Source organism: Mirounga leonina, unplaced genomic scaffold, assembly GCF_011800145.1.
Source record: "Mirounga leonina isolate KUSES-001 unplaced genomic scaffold, KU_Mleo_1.0 Mir_125, whole genome shotgun sequence".
NCBI lineage: Eukaryota > Metazoa > Chordata > Mammalia > Carnivora > Phocidae > Mirounga > Mirounga leonina.
Genome location: NW_023270305.1, coordinates 42,340,228 through 42,355,037, shown reverse-complemented (window position 1 = coordinate 42,355,037; position 14,810 = coordinate 42,340,228). Strand labels below are relative to the sequence as shown.

At 43.6% G+C, this 14,810-nt stretch overlaps 1 protein-coding gene across 2 annotated transcripts in view; it reads right to left on the bottom strand.

Moving 5' to 3' along the window:
* Positions 1–5,968, bottom strand: part of EXOC6B (exocyst complex component 6B) — a 607,862-nt gene extending 601,894 nt beyond the window's left edge. For both annotated transcript variants that reach the window (XM_035001312.1, XM_035001314.1), the window contains exon 1: positions 5,756–5,968. In XM_035001312.1, the coding sequence (XP_034857203.1) occupies positions 5,756–5,868 (113 nt within the window). In that variant the 5' untranslated portion in view covers positions 5,869–5,968. The remainder of the gene's footprint in view (positions 1–5,755) is intronic.
* Positions 5,969–14,810: the final 8,842 nt, after the last annotated feature.

Genomic DNA, 14,810 nt, shown 5'->3' with positions numbered 1-14,810 from the left:
CTCAAATAGGTGAGTAAAGAAAAAAAAAAAGGCGAAGAACCACTAAACTAACATAACTCCCAAAACAGAAATACTTAAGTCCACAGAGCAAACTCAAAGGTAACAGGGCAGAAGATGACTCACACTATCTGAGTAACTACTACATAGCAGGTACCATGAAGAATGCTTTATCTCCTTTTTTTTTTTTAAATACTGTTCCTGTAATGTACATGGCATCATCCCCATTTTAACAGAAGAGAAAAATTTGTCCACTCAAATGCTAAGTTCCTTATAAAAATAATTAATAGCTTAAAGAGGTCCACGCATGTGCCAATAATGACAACGTCATGAACCAAGGATTCTGCTTAACTGGTTTCTGTACAACTTAGGTAAGAGGGGACGCAGAGGATGGAAAACAAAGCCATGTGGCCAAAGGCACGAAAGTAGTAAATGCAGAAAACAGGTCCCCATATTTAATTATCAAATGACATTGAACAAAACAGCAATTGAAAACATCCCAATTTGTTTTCTGTAAGAGACAGCTTTACAAACAACTTAGCTAAATAATCAAGATAAAAAATTGTCCCTAACCAATAGTACAGGTTTGTAACAACAAAATATATAAAGCAAAAGTCTAAAAGGAAAGCACAAGCAAAAAAAACATTTTTAAGATAGCCTGGACTACAAAAAATTAAACTTCTGTACAGAAAATGAAACCATCAAGAAAATGAAAAAACAACTCACAGAATGGAAGAAAGTATTTGCAAATCATATATCAGGTAAGAGACATATCCAGAATATGTAAAGAACTCCTACAACTCAACAATAGAAAGACAACCCAATTAAAAACTGAGCAAAGGATCTGAATAGACTTTTCTCCAAAGAAGATAAACAAATGACTAATAAGCATTAGTCATTCCCTAAGATTAGCCATTAGGGAAATGCAAATCGAAACTAGAGTGAACTGCAGCTTCAAACCCACTAAGACAGGTAATATTAAAAAAAAATCATACGAAGTGATGACAAGAATGTGGAGAAACTGGAACCCTCATGCATTGCTGGTGGGAATGTAAAATGGTGCTGACATTTTAGAAAACAGTTTGGCAGGGGCGCCTGGGTGGCTCAGTTGGTTAAGCGTCCAACTCTTGGTTTCAGCTCAGGACATGATCTCAGGGTCGTGAGACTGAGCCCGCAGTGGGCTCCATGCTGAATGGAGCCTGGCTGCTCACCTAGAAATTCTACCCCTATGTATATACCCAAGAGAAATGAATACATATGTCCACACAAAAATTAGTACAATCATGTTCATAGAAGCAGTGTTCTAACAGCCCCAAACGGAAACAACCCAAATGTCAATCAACTCATGAATAAATAAAATGTGGTATATCCATACAATGGAATACTACTCAACAATAAAAAGAATTGAAGTACTGACACAAGCTACCACATGGATGAGCCCTGAAAATATTATGCTAAGTCAAACACACACACACACACAAACACACACACAACCCCACACTGTACAGTTCCATTTATATGAAATATCCAGAAGAGGCAAATGCATAAAGACAGAAAGTTGTGATTGCCTGGGGAGTGGGGAAAGAATGGAGAATGACTACTAATGGATGTTGAAGTGACGAAAATGTTCTAAAATTAAATTATGGTAATGGTTATACAATTCTGTGAATATACTAAAAACCAGTGAATTATATACTTTAAAGGGGTGAACTGTTTGGTGTATTAATTATATCTCAATAAAGCTATATATTTTTTAAGAATTTTATTTTTTATTATTTTTTTAAGATTTTATTTATTTATTTGAAAGAGAATGAGAGAGAGAGAGCATGAGAGGGAGGAGAGTCAGAGGGAGAAGCAGACTCCCTGCTGAGCCGGGAGCCCAATGCAGGGCTCGATCCCGGGACTCCAGGACCATGACCTGAGCCAAAGGCAGTCACTTAACCAATTGAGCCACCCAGGCACCCCTCAATAAAGCTATATTTTTAAAGGCTGTATATTTCACTGTTAAATTTAAAAGCTTAAAAACAAAATCTTAAATAGCATAAAAGACTGAATGTTAATTGCTAGTACCCAAAGAGCAAAATGAGGAAATGACTTCTACTGAATAGTGATATGAAAGAAGACTAGAAATAAGCGATGGGATTTGAAAAATGAAAATATGGAGCTATCGATCATGAGTGATTTCTGATCAATATTTTAGTATTAGCACTACAGAGCAGGAATCAATATTATTTTAAAAACAAGACAGGTCCTGGGTGCATGGGTAGCGCAGTCAATTGAGTGTCCAACTCTTGAATTCGGCTCAGGTCACGATCTCAGGGTTGAGATCGAGCTCCGCGATGGGCTTAGCACTCAACACAGAGTCTGCTTGAATTTCTCTCGCTCTGCCCCCTCCTGCTCATGCATGCATTCTCTCTCAAATAAATTTTCTTTTTTAAAAAGAAATTAAAAATAAAAATTAAAAAAAAAAAAAAGACAGGCCCTAATATCTTATGGGCCTCTTTCCTCATCTGCAAAATTAGGACTTGCAGCTAACAAAATAATTTTTAAGATGAAGACAGAGAAGGGGCACCTGGGTGGTTCAGTCATTAAGCGACTGCCTTCAGCTCAGGTCATGATCTCAGGGTCCTGGGATTGAGCCCCACATCAGGCTCCCTGCTCAGTGGAAGGCCTGCTTCTCCCTCTCCCACTCCCCCTGCTTGTGTTCCCTCTCTCGCTGTGTCTCTCTCTGTGAAATAAATAAATAAAATCTTACAAAAAAAAGATGAAGACAGAGAAGAAAGAGACGGCTGCTTTCCCGAAAGAATTTGTTAGGCAACAGCCTCTATATGTGTGGATATGCTTGGACCTTTCAGAATACAGTGAAACAGGAGAGGTACTCCCTTATGATATATGGGAATTGACTACCATTGCATGCACTGTTCAAGATTAAAATAAGGAGAGCTATACAATGAAAAAGTCAAGCCATTGTGGCTCCTCAAACAAAAACGGGTAAGACTGGAAGACTAATTTGGTATCCCAGAAGGGAAAGAAAGAAAGTAATGATTCACAAGCAACAGCCGGCAAAGGAAAGACTGGTTAGGCAATGTAGCTAAGTGGATTTTTGCGAAGAGCAGATATTGTGGGGATGGGTATACTAATCTTACATTTACCACAACTACTGTTCTTCTCTTCTTTAGTTCCTCTTCAGTTACAAAACCCAGCTCAGGAACAGCTAAGAGTCTAGTGCTTTAGAAATGCTACTTCAAAAGATGGAAGAAATGGAAAGGACTATGAAGAGCGGTAGCGGAATTTGAGATTTACAGTTGAGGGGAAAGTTAAGGAAGAGAGCCTAATGCCTTAATCAAACCTATGTAATGACTGTGATGGAAAAACAGAGGGGATAATAATGATGGAGGGGCATCCAGGGTAAGGCGTGGGCTCTGAAACATCAAGTCTGTGCAAGCTGCTGCCTCTGAATGGGATAAGGGAAAACGGTGAGATCATCCCCTATGAATATGGGCAGAAACCACCTAGACTAAAGACAAAAACTGGGTACTAGTACTTGCATTACAGGATGTTCAAGTGCTTGAATCTTGAGGATGACAGTAAGATTTAGGGTTACCTGCCAAACACAGGATGAGGCCAAAAATTAAGAGCCCCTAATAATGATCCACGGAGCCAGGAAAAGCAATTAAAACTGGTAGGATAGGGCAGTCATTCTCAAACCCCCTTTTTTTTTTTTTAACCATGTCCCCTTAGGGCAAAAGATCCCATAATCCACCTACCCCTACAAAAGTCCACCTTTTAGGGAAAAAAGAACTCAGTGATAACAATGAAGTAAATTTTAGGGCAAATGGGTAACATATTTTAACCATAATGCATATATCCTAAGTCAAGACACTAGAAAATTATAGGCCGAAATTCAGTTGAACAGATATGCATTATGATTCAGTGGAGGGTTAACATAATAAATCACAACAAACTACACTGATAACACTAAATTAAAGTCACTTATCATATAAACCAAGAACGACAGCAATTGAAAACCACAGCCAACTCAAGACAATATTGATGGTGTTCTGATAAAGAATCCTTCCTAAAAACTCTGGTAATTCCAACTGCTCCAGTGGGAACTTTGCTTGGCTGCGAACTGCAGCTCAGTAGCCAAATTTCTTAGTAAAATACTGAAACAGCAACCTCAGTAACTCCAGTAACATTTTGTGCTATAAAAACCCAATGTTAATAACCATTAATAATGCACTTAGAATACTAGTAAGTAGTCTGTAGTTTTTATAAAAGATTATGAAATAAGGATCATTCACCCTTTAGAGCTCAAGAAAATGGGAAAAGAAAGGAGTATGACGGTCATGATCCCAATACAATAAAGGGACTACTCAGGATGGTCATGACCAGAGAAGGCACAGAGGGAAATAGGCTAACAATGTGCCCGAGAGAAGAAAGATGTGCAGGTGGAGATGAGGAGTAAAGCCTCCAGCCTGCTCCTCTTTCATTCAAACACTCTTTCATAAGGCAACTCTCCCTATGGAAAAAAAAAAAAAAAGCAGTGAGTAATAACTCCTTTTTTGAAGAGAGGAACAGTGTCCCAAGACTGTACAAGCTGGGTAGGAGAATTATCTATCTACTGACTGCATGGAGATCAGGAGGTACAACAGAAAGGATGAAGATGAGTTAGTTCCAGGGCACTAGTAAACAGGGGAAAGGGAAAGGTGACTTGAAATTGAATTTGGTGAGTAATTAACAGGAAGTACAGACAGATGATAATCACCAATGGAGACATAACAACAGAGATTAAGAATGCAGACCCTGGATCCAGGCAGCCTGAGGAGGAATCACCACTCCCCCACTTTCTGTGTGACCTTGGACAAGTCACTTAACATCTCTGTGCCTCATCTGTAAAATGAGGGGAATAATAATATCCACCTAATAGGATTGTTCTGCGATTGAAATGTTTCACTTGTAAATTGCTTAATACAATGTCTTGCACTGTACATAGTAAGTGGTGCCTGAGTTTTGATAAATACACGAAGTTGAGGTAGGTGGAAGTTTGTTTTGACATCTACAAATAAAATGGGGGTGAGGGGGCAAAGTAAGAGTATAAGGGGGTAGGCAGAAGGGGTAATAACTTTTTCTCAACGATGAGACTACCATAAGGCTGCACCTTTGGAAAAGGTCTTCCTACTAACAGGGTTCAGCAAGTACCCCGTCCCAGGAGAGGGGCGCGGGTTGAGGGAAACTTCCTTCCTTCCAGGCCTAAGATTTTCAGAAACTCGTTTCTGAGAAGTGGCTGTGATTTTAAGAAGGCACGAGTTTAACTTCCGACCATCAGACCGTGGGTGAATTTATATTTTGTCTGTTAAGCAGGACTTAGGTCTAGGACAGGATGGGGTTTGAGTCGGAGGGGAAGGGTGATGTCCCCAAGGGGAAAATCTGCTAAAAGCCACCATCTGCCGGGCGCGCTCCAGTCGCCCAGCTCCGTGCTAACCTCGGAGGGAGAACCAAGGCTGCCCCAGCCTGGAGGAAGGCAAGAGGAGCCTCCAGAGTAACTGGGCTTTGGGCGCCGGCGGTCGAGGAGGGACCCACGTCCGGGCTGTGGAGGGAGACCCGCCTCGCCGAGGGTGGAGGTCGCTCGCTGGGATCCTCGAAGGGAGGGGCCGGCGCTGGCCCTGCGGGCGGCCGGCCGGGCGCAGAGCCCTGAAGGAGCCTGGCCCCTGTCCCGCCCGTGCCCGCCCATCGGTGGCCCCGGTCCCCGGGGTACCTGAGGGTGGGCCCGATGCAGGCCGTGTCGGTGCTCTCGATCTCTCGCAGGATCCGCTCGTGCTCCGCGGCTGTCTCCAGGCTCTCCGCCTCCGCCATCTTACCCCGCTCCATAGACTGGGGGCGCCCGGCAGCGCGTCCCCTCCGTCAGCTCCCCTCACCTTTGGCTCCCTCTCTCACCCTAGGTTCCAGAGCCTCCCCAGCCTCCGGCTACCCGCAGGACGACCCCTCCCTCGGGCTCGGCACGCCCCCTTGCATCACCGCGTCCGCCGACGTCCCGCGCAACGCCTGCTGGGACCTGTAGTTCTCTGGGCAATGACCGACTGGGTCCTGCTCATTTATTTTTTGAATCCACAAATGCGTGTAGAAAACGCCACTATAAGCCAGGAACAGTTAACGACACCGCATGTGCAACGGTAACCAAGTCAGGCAATGGCACTGATTCTACAAATTCTTGTTTAAGACCCTTGCCACAAAGTGCACAAGGCCCTGTACACGCGAAAAATAAGAAAGAACAAACTGGGTTTCTGCAGATAGCGATCTTACAAGCTCTCAGGGGGAGAAAGCTGGAGAATCCCCAAACTAAGAAATAAGACAGAATGTGGCTGTGAGCCAGTTCTGAGAAGAGAGTTCAGGGATCAGTTCTGACTGTGAAGGATTCATAGAAAGACTGGGCCTGGTAGTTTAAAAGGTGTGATTGGAAGGTGTTAGGAGCGTCCAGAAAGCCAACAAAAAGTTCATATGCTCTGGCGTGTACAGAAGTAGTAGTAAAAGATGGGGCTGCAAAGGTACCCTGAAGAGAAATACTGGGCTGAGAAATTTGTACTTTATTCTAATGGTTCCACTGGTCCAACAACAGACTGCATCAGAAGCACTTGGAAATGTTTTTTTAATGCAGACTAAAGGTCCTAAACCATCTGGACATTCTGATTCAGGCATTTGCATTTCCCCAGATTAGAATTTCAAAATCATATTTATTGATCACTGCTTGAGTTTTTACATGATACAGTGAATGGAAATCTACTGGAGGTTTTTAAGAGTGACATAATCAGAACCTTGGCATAAAACTTGGTCAAGAGCAAGTATCTGACGTCTGCAGAGATAGAAAATTTGGAGATGGCTGAACGCTATAAGAATTTTAAGGCCTAAACCAGGAAAGTAGCAATGAGAATGAAAGAGAATGGAGAAATGGAAAAAAGCAGAATTGGCATGACTTACTAGATATGGGAATGGAGGACTTTGGGTATCACTCCAAGGTTTGGAGCAGAGTGACTGGGAGAATGATTTGCCATCAACAAAAAGGCGTGTAAGAACCAAACTGGAAGTTGAGGGTAAATCATTTCTGCTCCAGCCACATACCATGGATTATTTATTACACGATCATTAAAGAGAAAAAGAAAACACTCTATATTCAGATACGAAACTGTCTCCAAATTGTAGGGTTGAGTGGGAAAAAGCAAGGCATGAAACAGTATACAGAATATGTTTTCATTTGTTTTTTTGAAAAGAATATTTATATATATGCTTATATATACTTGAAATATGACATAGAATATTTCTGAAAAGATACCCAAGGGGCGCCTGGGTGGTTAAGCATCTGACTCTTGCTTTTGGCTGAGGTCATGATCTCAGGGTCCTGGGATCAAGCCCCACATTGGGCTTTATGCTCAGCATAGAGTCTGCTTGAGATTCTCCCTCTCCCTCTGCCCCTCCCATTCATGCTCTCTCTCTCTCTCAGATAAATAAATAAATCTTAAAATATATATATAGCCAAGAAATTGTTAACAGTAGTGGCAGCCAGAAGCAGGATTGGAAGGAAGGGGCCTAAAGTAAAAGAAAGGTCATTTTTAATTATGTATGCACTTTTGGAATTCTTTCCCTTGTGCATATACTGCTTTTTTCAATAAAAATAGTAGTTATTAACTGAAAACACATTTTAAAAATAAACAAACCAACAGTGGGGAGAATGAGTTACAAGTCCTGGTGTTTGCCAAGAACTGAGTAAGTTGCTAAACCTGTCTGTTTCTCGATAATCTCTGGCTGTCCTCATTTTATTTAATTACTCATGCTTAAACAATCCCAGACAGATGTAGGAGAGGCAGGGAAAGTATGGAGCCTTTCATATTTCTAAAGATCTCTTGAAATACATGACAGAGGGTCCCTTCAGACACGCATTTTAACATCTCACTCAGCAAAAAAAATTTTGTCCATTACAGGAAGCAGACTGATATGTAGATCAGATATGTATAGTAGCGATTAAAGTAGCTTCCGCTGCTGTCAGCAGCTTTTCTGAGCCCTCGTAGAATCCAGAAATCTCATACATGACCAACAAGGGTGTCTGGAGTGACGAGTGTACAAAGCTACAGTGAAGACAGCCTGCCTAATGTGAATGCCCTCTAAATAGAGAGAATGTTAGGTCAGTGTGGAATGACCCGACAAGGACTCAGAGGGCCTTTAATTCAGCTCCGGCACTGTTAAACTGTATCGAGCACTTTCTGTGTGCCAGGCACAATACACAAAGTAAGCACTTCACGTAGATCATTGAATTCTTACATTAATCCTTTGCAGTAGATACTGTGTATCCCATTTTATAGATGAGAAAGCTGGGAAATTATAAAGCTGAGGTAATACCTCAAGTCTCACAGCTAGTAAATGATGAAACTGTTATTTGAACTGAGGTCCATCGGATTCTACTGCCCATTTCCTGACCATTCGGCCATACCATCCCACCCATACCCTCCACTGCCGTGAATTGATTGTGAGAGCTTACACGAATCATTCTGTCTCTGCATCTGCGTCCACATTACTATCACGGATTGTGAAATTTCTCAGCCCCCTTCCAAATCACCTTAAAGACCTCTTCACAGAACTACCTCCAGGGAAATGCAAATCAACCATCACATGGCTTGGCTGAGAGTTTTCTCAAATCGTCACACATCAGCAGACCTTTCCTAATAAATGTATTGAAAAACATCCGCAGAGAAGTGGGCCTGCACAGTTCAGAGCCATGTTGTTCAAGGGCCGACCGTGTTAATACATGACTCTACCTTGTTTCCATCACACGGTGTGATCTTGAGCGGCAGGAGGAATGACCCTACCGCTCATTAAATGCCTGTGGGGCTCCAGGATAGGCTTTCCCTCGCTCAGGCTTCACCATCATCCTGCTGCGAGACAAAAATGGTTTTCTCCATTTTAATGATGAAAAACTAAGGCCCGGTGTGGTCCAGTAACTTGCCCAAGGTCAGATGGCAAATAGCTTGACAGACTGAGGTCAGTAGCCAGGCCCAACCTCAAAGCTCATACACTTTCTTTGACTGTTTTGACCGTTCCAGTCTGTCTCTCCAGCTGTACCGTGAGCTCCTTGGGGGCAGGGGTTGCCCCAACAGAGGGCTCGCCTGGTAAGACCCGACCTGTCCTGGGTGCAGAGCATCATGCTCCTTCCTTCTGGCTCTCTCCATAGTCCTGAGGTAGGATTCCATGCTGGCGGGAGGGTGAAGGAGAAGAACAATCATTGAACAGCACGTGAAAGCAGCTCAGCCCCCAGGGCTCTCTTTGTCATGTTTGCTGCTCCAGCCTCTTTAGGGGCTGTGAGGAGGCCTCCCTGGAGTCTGAGCTCACTGGGTCCCCTGGGCGGTGATGTCAGCCTCCTGCTCTGTCAGACCCTTAAGGCCACAATCCCACTGACATCACCCATGTTTCCGTGGCACTTAGTAAGGAACTGAGACCCCGTCCACAGGCCCCTGCCTGAGACAACTTCTGTAATCATGATTTTGGGGGTCCTTCCCTTTGCCCAGAGGTCTCATTTCATGTGTGAGCAGTTTTTCTTGCCATCTCTCACCCTAATTTGCCTGTCCCTGAAAACGGTAAGCTTCGCTCATTACTTCGCTCTACACATACACTGCCTGGAATCTCTGACACACCAACATAAATCAGGAAACACAGGGAATTAAAAAAAAAAAAAAATCTCCCTCAATGATCTTGTCAGACTGGAAAAGGGAGAAGAGAAGCAAGAGGAAATTCGGACAACTTGTCAACTCTTCCAGGACCTGACTGTCGCAGGGCTGCTCCACTTTAAAGTGGTTGGGAACTTGTAAGGGCTTCAACCCTGCATTTTTGGGTTTTTAACTTGTCAGTCTTTGTTAGCCATAAAGACGCCATCTCCATAGAAGGCTTCTCCCCTCCATTTTGGCAAAGTAGTCATCAAACAACCAAATAGTCGCTTACCCAAATACCTGGCACTATGGGATATGGCTGAAAATACAAATTAGACAGATATTCCTCATCTTAAAATCCTCACATCGTTCCCATTGCACTGAGAACAAAATCCAAACTTAAACCATGGTCCTGTGCACCTTCCCCCCCCGACCACCCCAGCTTCATCTTGCACCGCTCTTCCTGTGTTCGCCCCCTCTGGCCACATCAGCCATCTTGCAGACCGGCAAACACACCAAAATCTTGACCACTTTAGGCTTCACAATTTACATTTCTGTTGAGGGCTGCAGGATGAGTGGGAGTTAGTAGGTCTTAGATCAGTTAGGTCAGTTATCTCCTGAGAGACAGTGACAAACAGAATGTGACTGATGTGACTAATGACTTGAGCATGATGTTTGAAGTATTAAAAGTCCACATTGAAAAGATCTGGCAGGGGATGCCTAGGTGACTCGGTTGGGCACCTGCCTTTGGCTCAGGTCATGATCCTGGGGTCCTGGGATGGAGCCCTGCGTCGGGCTCTCTGCTCAGCAAGGGGTCTGCTTTTCCCTTTCCTCTGCCCCTCCCCCTGCTCCTTCTCTCTGTGTCTCTAGCAATCTCTCTCTCTAATAAATAAATAAAATCTTTAAAAAAAGAAAAGAAAGAAAGAAAGAAAGGAAAGATCTGGCAGGCCTGGCCATAAGAGAAGTAATGATCAAGCCAGGGACCTTGGGGGGCACCTGGGTGGCTCAGTTGTTAAGCATCTGCCTTTGGTTCAGGTCGTGATCCCGGGGTCCTGGGATCGAGCCCCGCATTGGGCTCCCTGCTCGGCGGGAAGCCTGCTTCTCCTGCTCCTCCTCCTTCTACTTGTGTTCCCTCTCTCGCTGTGGCTCTCCCTGTCAAATAAATAAAATCTTAAAAAAAAAAAAAAAAAGCCAGGGACCTTGGGATTTGGTCAAGGTGCTGCTCCCATAGAGGAGGGAAGGCAGGGGCTGAGTTAGTGCACTAAGTTCCTCTGCGGTCACAGCACTGGCTTACGGTTAGAAACTCGCCTGAGAAGATGAAGACCCCATTCTTTTCCTTCACAGCACTCATCCCAACTTATAATCATATACTTGTTGTTTGTTTCTTTGTTTCTTTCTCCCTCAATGTAAATCTAAGGGTGCAGGGACCATGTCTGAGTTGTTTAACGTATACCCAGTATCTAGATCAGTGCCTGGTATACAGTAGGTCCTTAATAAATCTTTATTGACCAAATGAATGATAAAAAGTGATCCCTGCATTTAGAGAGTGTCTTGTCTCATCTAGAGAAGCCAACTAGCACACACAAAGCAGTTATAAATTTTGCTTTATAAACTGGATATGCAAGAAATGGTGCATTACTTTAATTCCCTTCAATCAAATTGAATCTACCTCTGGTGAGCAGAGATTTAGTCTCAATCCAGGCTTGGGCAAAGGCCCAGGGGCCTTTCCTGAAGCAGAACATTCAAGGGGTGCTCTTCAGCTGTCATGTTCATTGAACCAGCCCTGGGCAGGGGGTGGGGGTTGGGGGGGTCTACAGCCTCCAAACCACCCTTCCCCTTAGGAAGCATTTTGGGGTCGGTAACCCTGGTGTCTGGGGTGCATTGGTTGGCCATTCTTTTCTCACTACTTCCATAGGGCATCCCAAGGGGACAGGCCAGGGTTCCCACATGCTTGAGAACCCCTAAATCACCCCCAAATCTTGGAGAACTCTTCCCTCCCTTTACCCTCTCCACTTCAGCCTTATCCCTTCAGACACTGGCATGCTCTCTCTCCTGATACCCTAGGGTGAACCCACTGAGGAACTCAGACTTCCCTCTGACTACTTTCATTTCTGTCTTGCTATTGCAAATGGCTCTGACAATGGTATCCAAAGCCAGACTGCCTCCCTGGAATGGGAGAAGGAAATCAGGAGAGTGAAAGACAATGTAGAAGCTCAAGACATTATTCTGCTCTATACCAAATAGGAAACTTCACAAAGACAATACAATCAAGTGCTCCATTGAAAACAGCCAAGTCCCAAAGTGTACGGTGTGATCAGGGGTGTTTGGGATTAGTTTTTCCTTCATCTCCCCAAGTCTGTCTTAAGCTCCCTCTCACAACCCGTGTGCCCATCCTAGACAATCTCATTCTCCTGTACCCTAGAGAGACATTCCTGAATACACATTTACACCATGAAGTCTTGTCAATGATTCTCCTTCCACGGTGTCTTGGACCTCCCCACCCTTGGTCTGGTCTAGCACCACCACTACCATCAGAAGTTAAGGTTTAACATCCTGTTCTGGGACTTCTATAATAGTCTACCAACTCATTTTCCTAAAATCCTCTTTCCCCATCATTCATTCCTTTGCTCTTCTATTCCAAAATCATTTTTTTGAGCAACTACAATGACACTCACTGTGTAACCCTGTGCAAATTTCCCAGGCCTCAATTACCTGTAAATCAGGATGATAATGGTAATGAGAACCTCTCTTCTAGGATTGGTATATTGTTATAAAACAGTGCCTGGGGGGGCTCCTGGGGGGCGCCTGGGGGGCTCAGTCATTAAGCATCATGGCCCCAGGGTCCTGGGATCGAGACCCGCATTGGGCTCCCTGCTCGGCGGGAAGCCTGCTTCTCCCTCTCCCACTCCCCCTGCTTGTGTTCCCTCTCTCGCTGTGTCTCTCTGTCAAATAAATAAATAAAAACTTAAAAAGAAAAAAACAGTGCCTGGCACATAATAAGTGCTGGATCAGTGTTGGCTATTATATTGTGGCTACTGTCATTATGGTTGTCATGGCTTGCTAGGCACTCTCAGGTGCTAGAGACACAGTGGTAACAAGTGAGACAAAAATCCCCGCCCTGGGGCACCCGGGGAGCTCAGTCGGTTAAGCGTCCCACTTGATTTCCACTCAGGTCATGATCTCAGGGTTGTGAGATCAAGCCCCGCATGGGACTGCCTGCTGGGCATGGAGTTTCTTAAGATTTTCTCTCTCCCTCTCCTTCTCCCTCTGTCATTTCCCCACCTCCCTCTGTTAAAAAAAAAAAAAAAAAATCGTGTTCTTACAGAGCTTACAGCATAGGTGGAGGACAATAAAAATGTGTGTGTTTGTGTGTGTGTGTGTGTGTGTGTAAAAATCTCAGCTAGTTACAGGGATTATTTACAGAATTAAAATGGAGGTTATTTCACCCATTAGGATGGTTATTATTTTTTTTAAAAAAGCCCAGGAAATAGCAAGGGGTTGGTGTGGATATGGAGAAATTAGAACATTAATGACTATTGGGTGCAGCCACTGTGGAAACCAGGATGGCAGTTCCTCAAAATATTAAGCACTGAATTATCATATGATCCAGCAATTCCACTCCTGGGTATATACCCAAAAGAACTGAAACCAGGGACTCGAACAGATACTTGTACCCAGTACTCATAATAGCATTATTCACAATAGCCAAAAGATGCAAACTACCCAAATGTCCATTCACCTGGATGTATGAGTGTGTGTATATAATATATGATATGGTAATATATATACATATATACATATGTACATATATACATATATCATATATATATTACATATATGTGAACACTATTCAGCCTTAAAAAGAATGGACTTCTGACTTGAAGACATAATGCTAAAATAAGCTAGATACAAAAGGACAAATATTGTGTGACTCCACTTCTGTGAGGTACCTTGAAGAGGCAAAGGCATAAAGTCAGCAATTAAATAATGGTTGGCAGGGGCTGGAGGTGCAGAGGGAGATGAGAGCTGTTGTTCAATGGATATATACAGTCTAAGTTTGGAAAGATGGAGAAGTTCTGGAGATGGGTGGTGGTGATGGTTATACAACACTGAATGTACTCAATGCCACTGAATTACACACTTGAAATTATGAAGATGGTAAATTTTGTACTATGTATATTTTGCCACAATAAAAATACCTAAACATTTTTTTAAAAAGCTGAGTGACATAATAGTGCCTGCACATGTAATTTCTATATTGATGGTCAGAGAAGGTATCTCCCTGAATGACAAGAAAAAGCCAGCCATGTGAAGATGGCGGGTGAAGGGGAAGCAATCAAGACAAAGGGTAGAGACAGTGCAAAGCCCTAGGCAGAAACACATTTGAAGAGTTCTGGAAACCTAAAGACGGCTCATGTAGTAGGAGCATATGGGGCAACGGGGGGGAGAGTGGCTGGAGTGGAAGGTAAAGGGTGAATCCAATAACCACTGACAACTCTCTCAAGAAGTTTTTCTATAAAGGGAAACAGAAATGAGGCAGATGTTAAAGGGGCCTGTGGGGAGATTTTTAGTTTAGTTTAGTTTTTAAGATGAATGATCCAGCAGAGAGAAAGAATCGACAAGGCTAAAAGAGAGAGGCAATGTTGTAGGACAACATCCTTGAGTAAAGAGAAGGAACCAGGTCCAGACCACTAGTGGAGTTTCTGGTGAGTGGTGATGCCAGCCTAAGTCCCCGATCCTGTATTTCTCAATTGTGGGACTGGGCATACATTCCTGTCCTTGTGTTAAACAATACTGAAATCCAGTAGCGGTAATTTAGCTGGTGGCTCCAGGAAAGACCTGCTTCTGGGAGAGAAGACTGTGACCCAACTAAAATGACTTACTCATCAAGACTCCTTTAGACCTTCACCTCACTGAAGACTTCACCTCATGCTTACCATTCCAAAACTCTTATACACTTGCTCAATCCTACCCAGCTCTCCTCCTGGCAGGAGGCACCTTAAAATCACTCAGCCCTAGCCCTAAAACATCCTGTCCTCATGTCCCTGTTTGGAGACACTGCTAAGACTCCAGCAAGTGGTGTTCTCCATTTTTGCAGCAAGTCTAACAAACTAAGCTTACCTT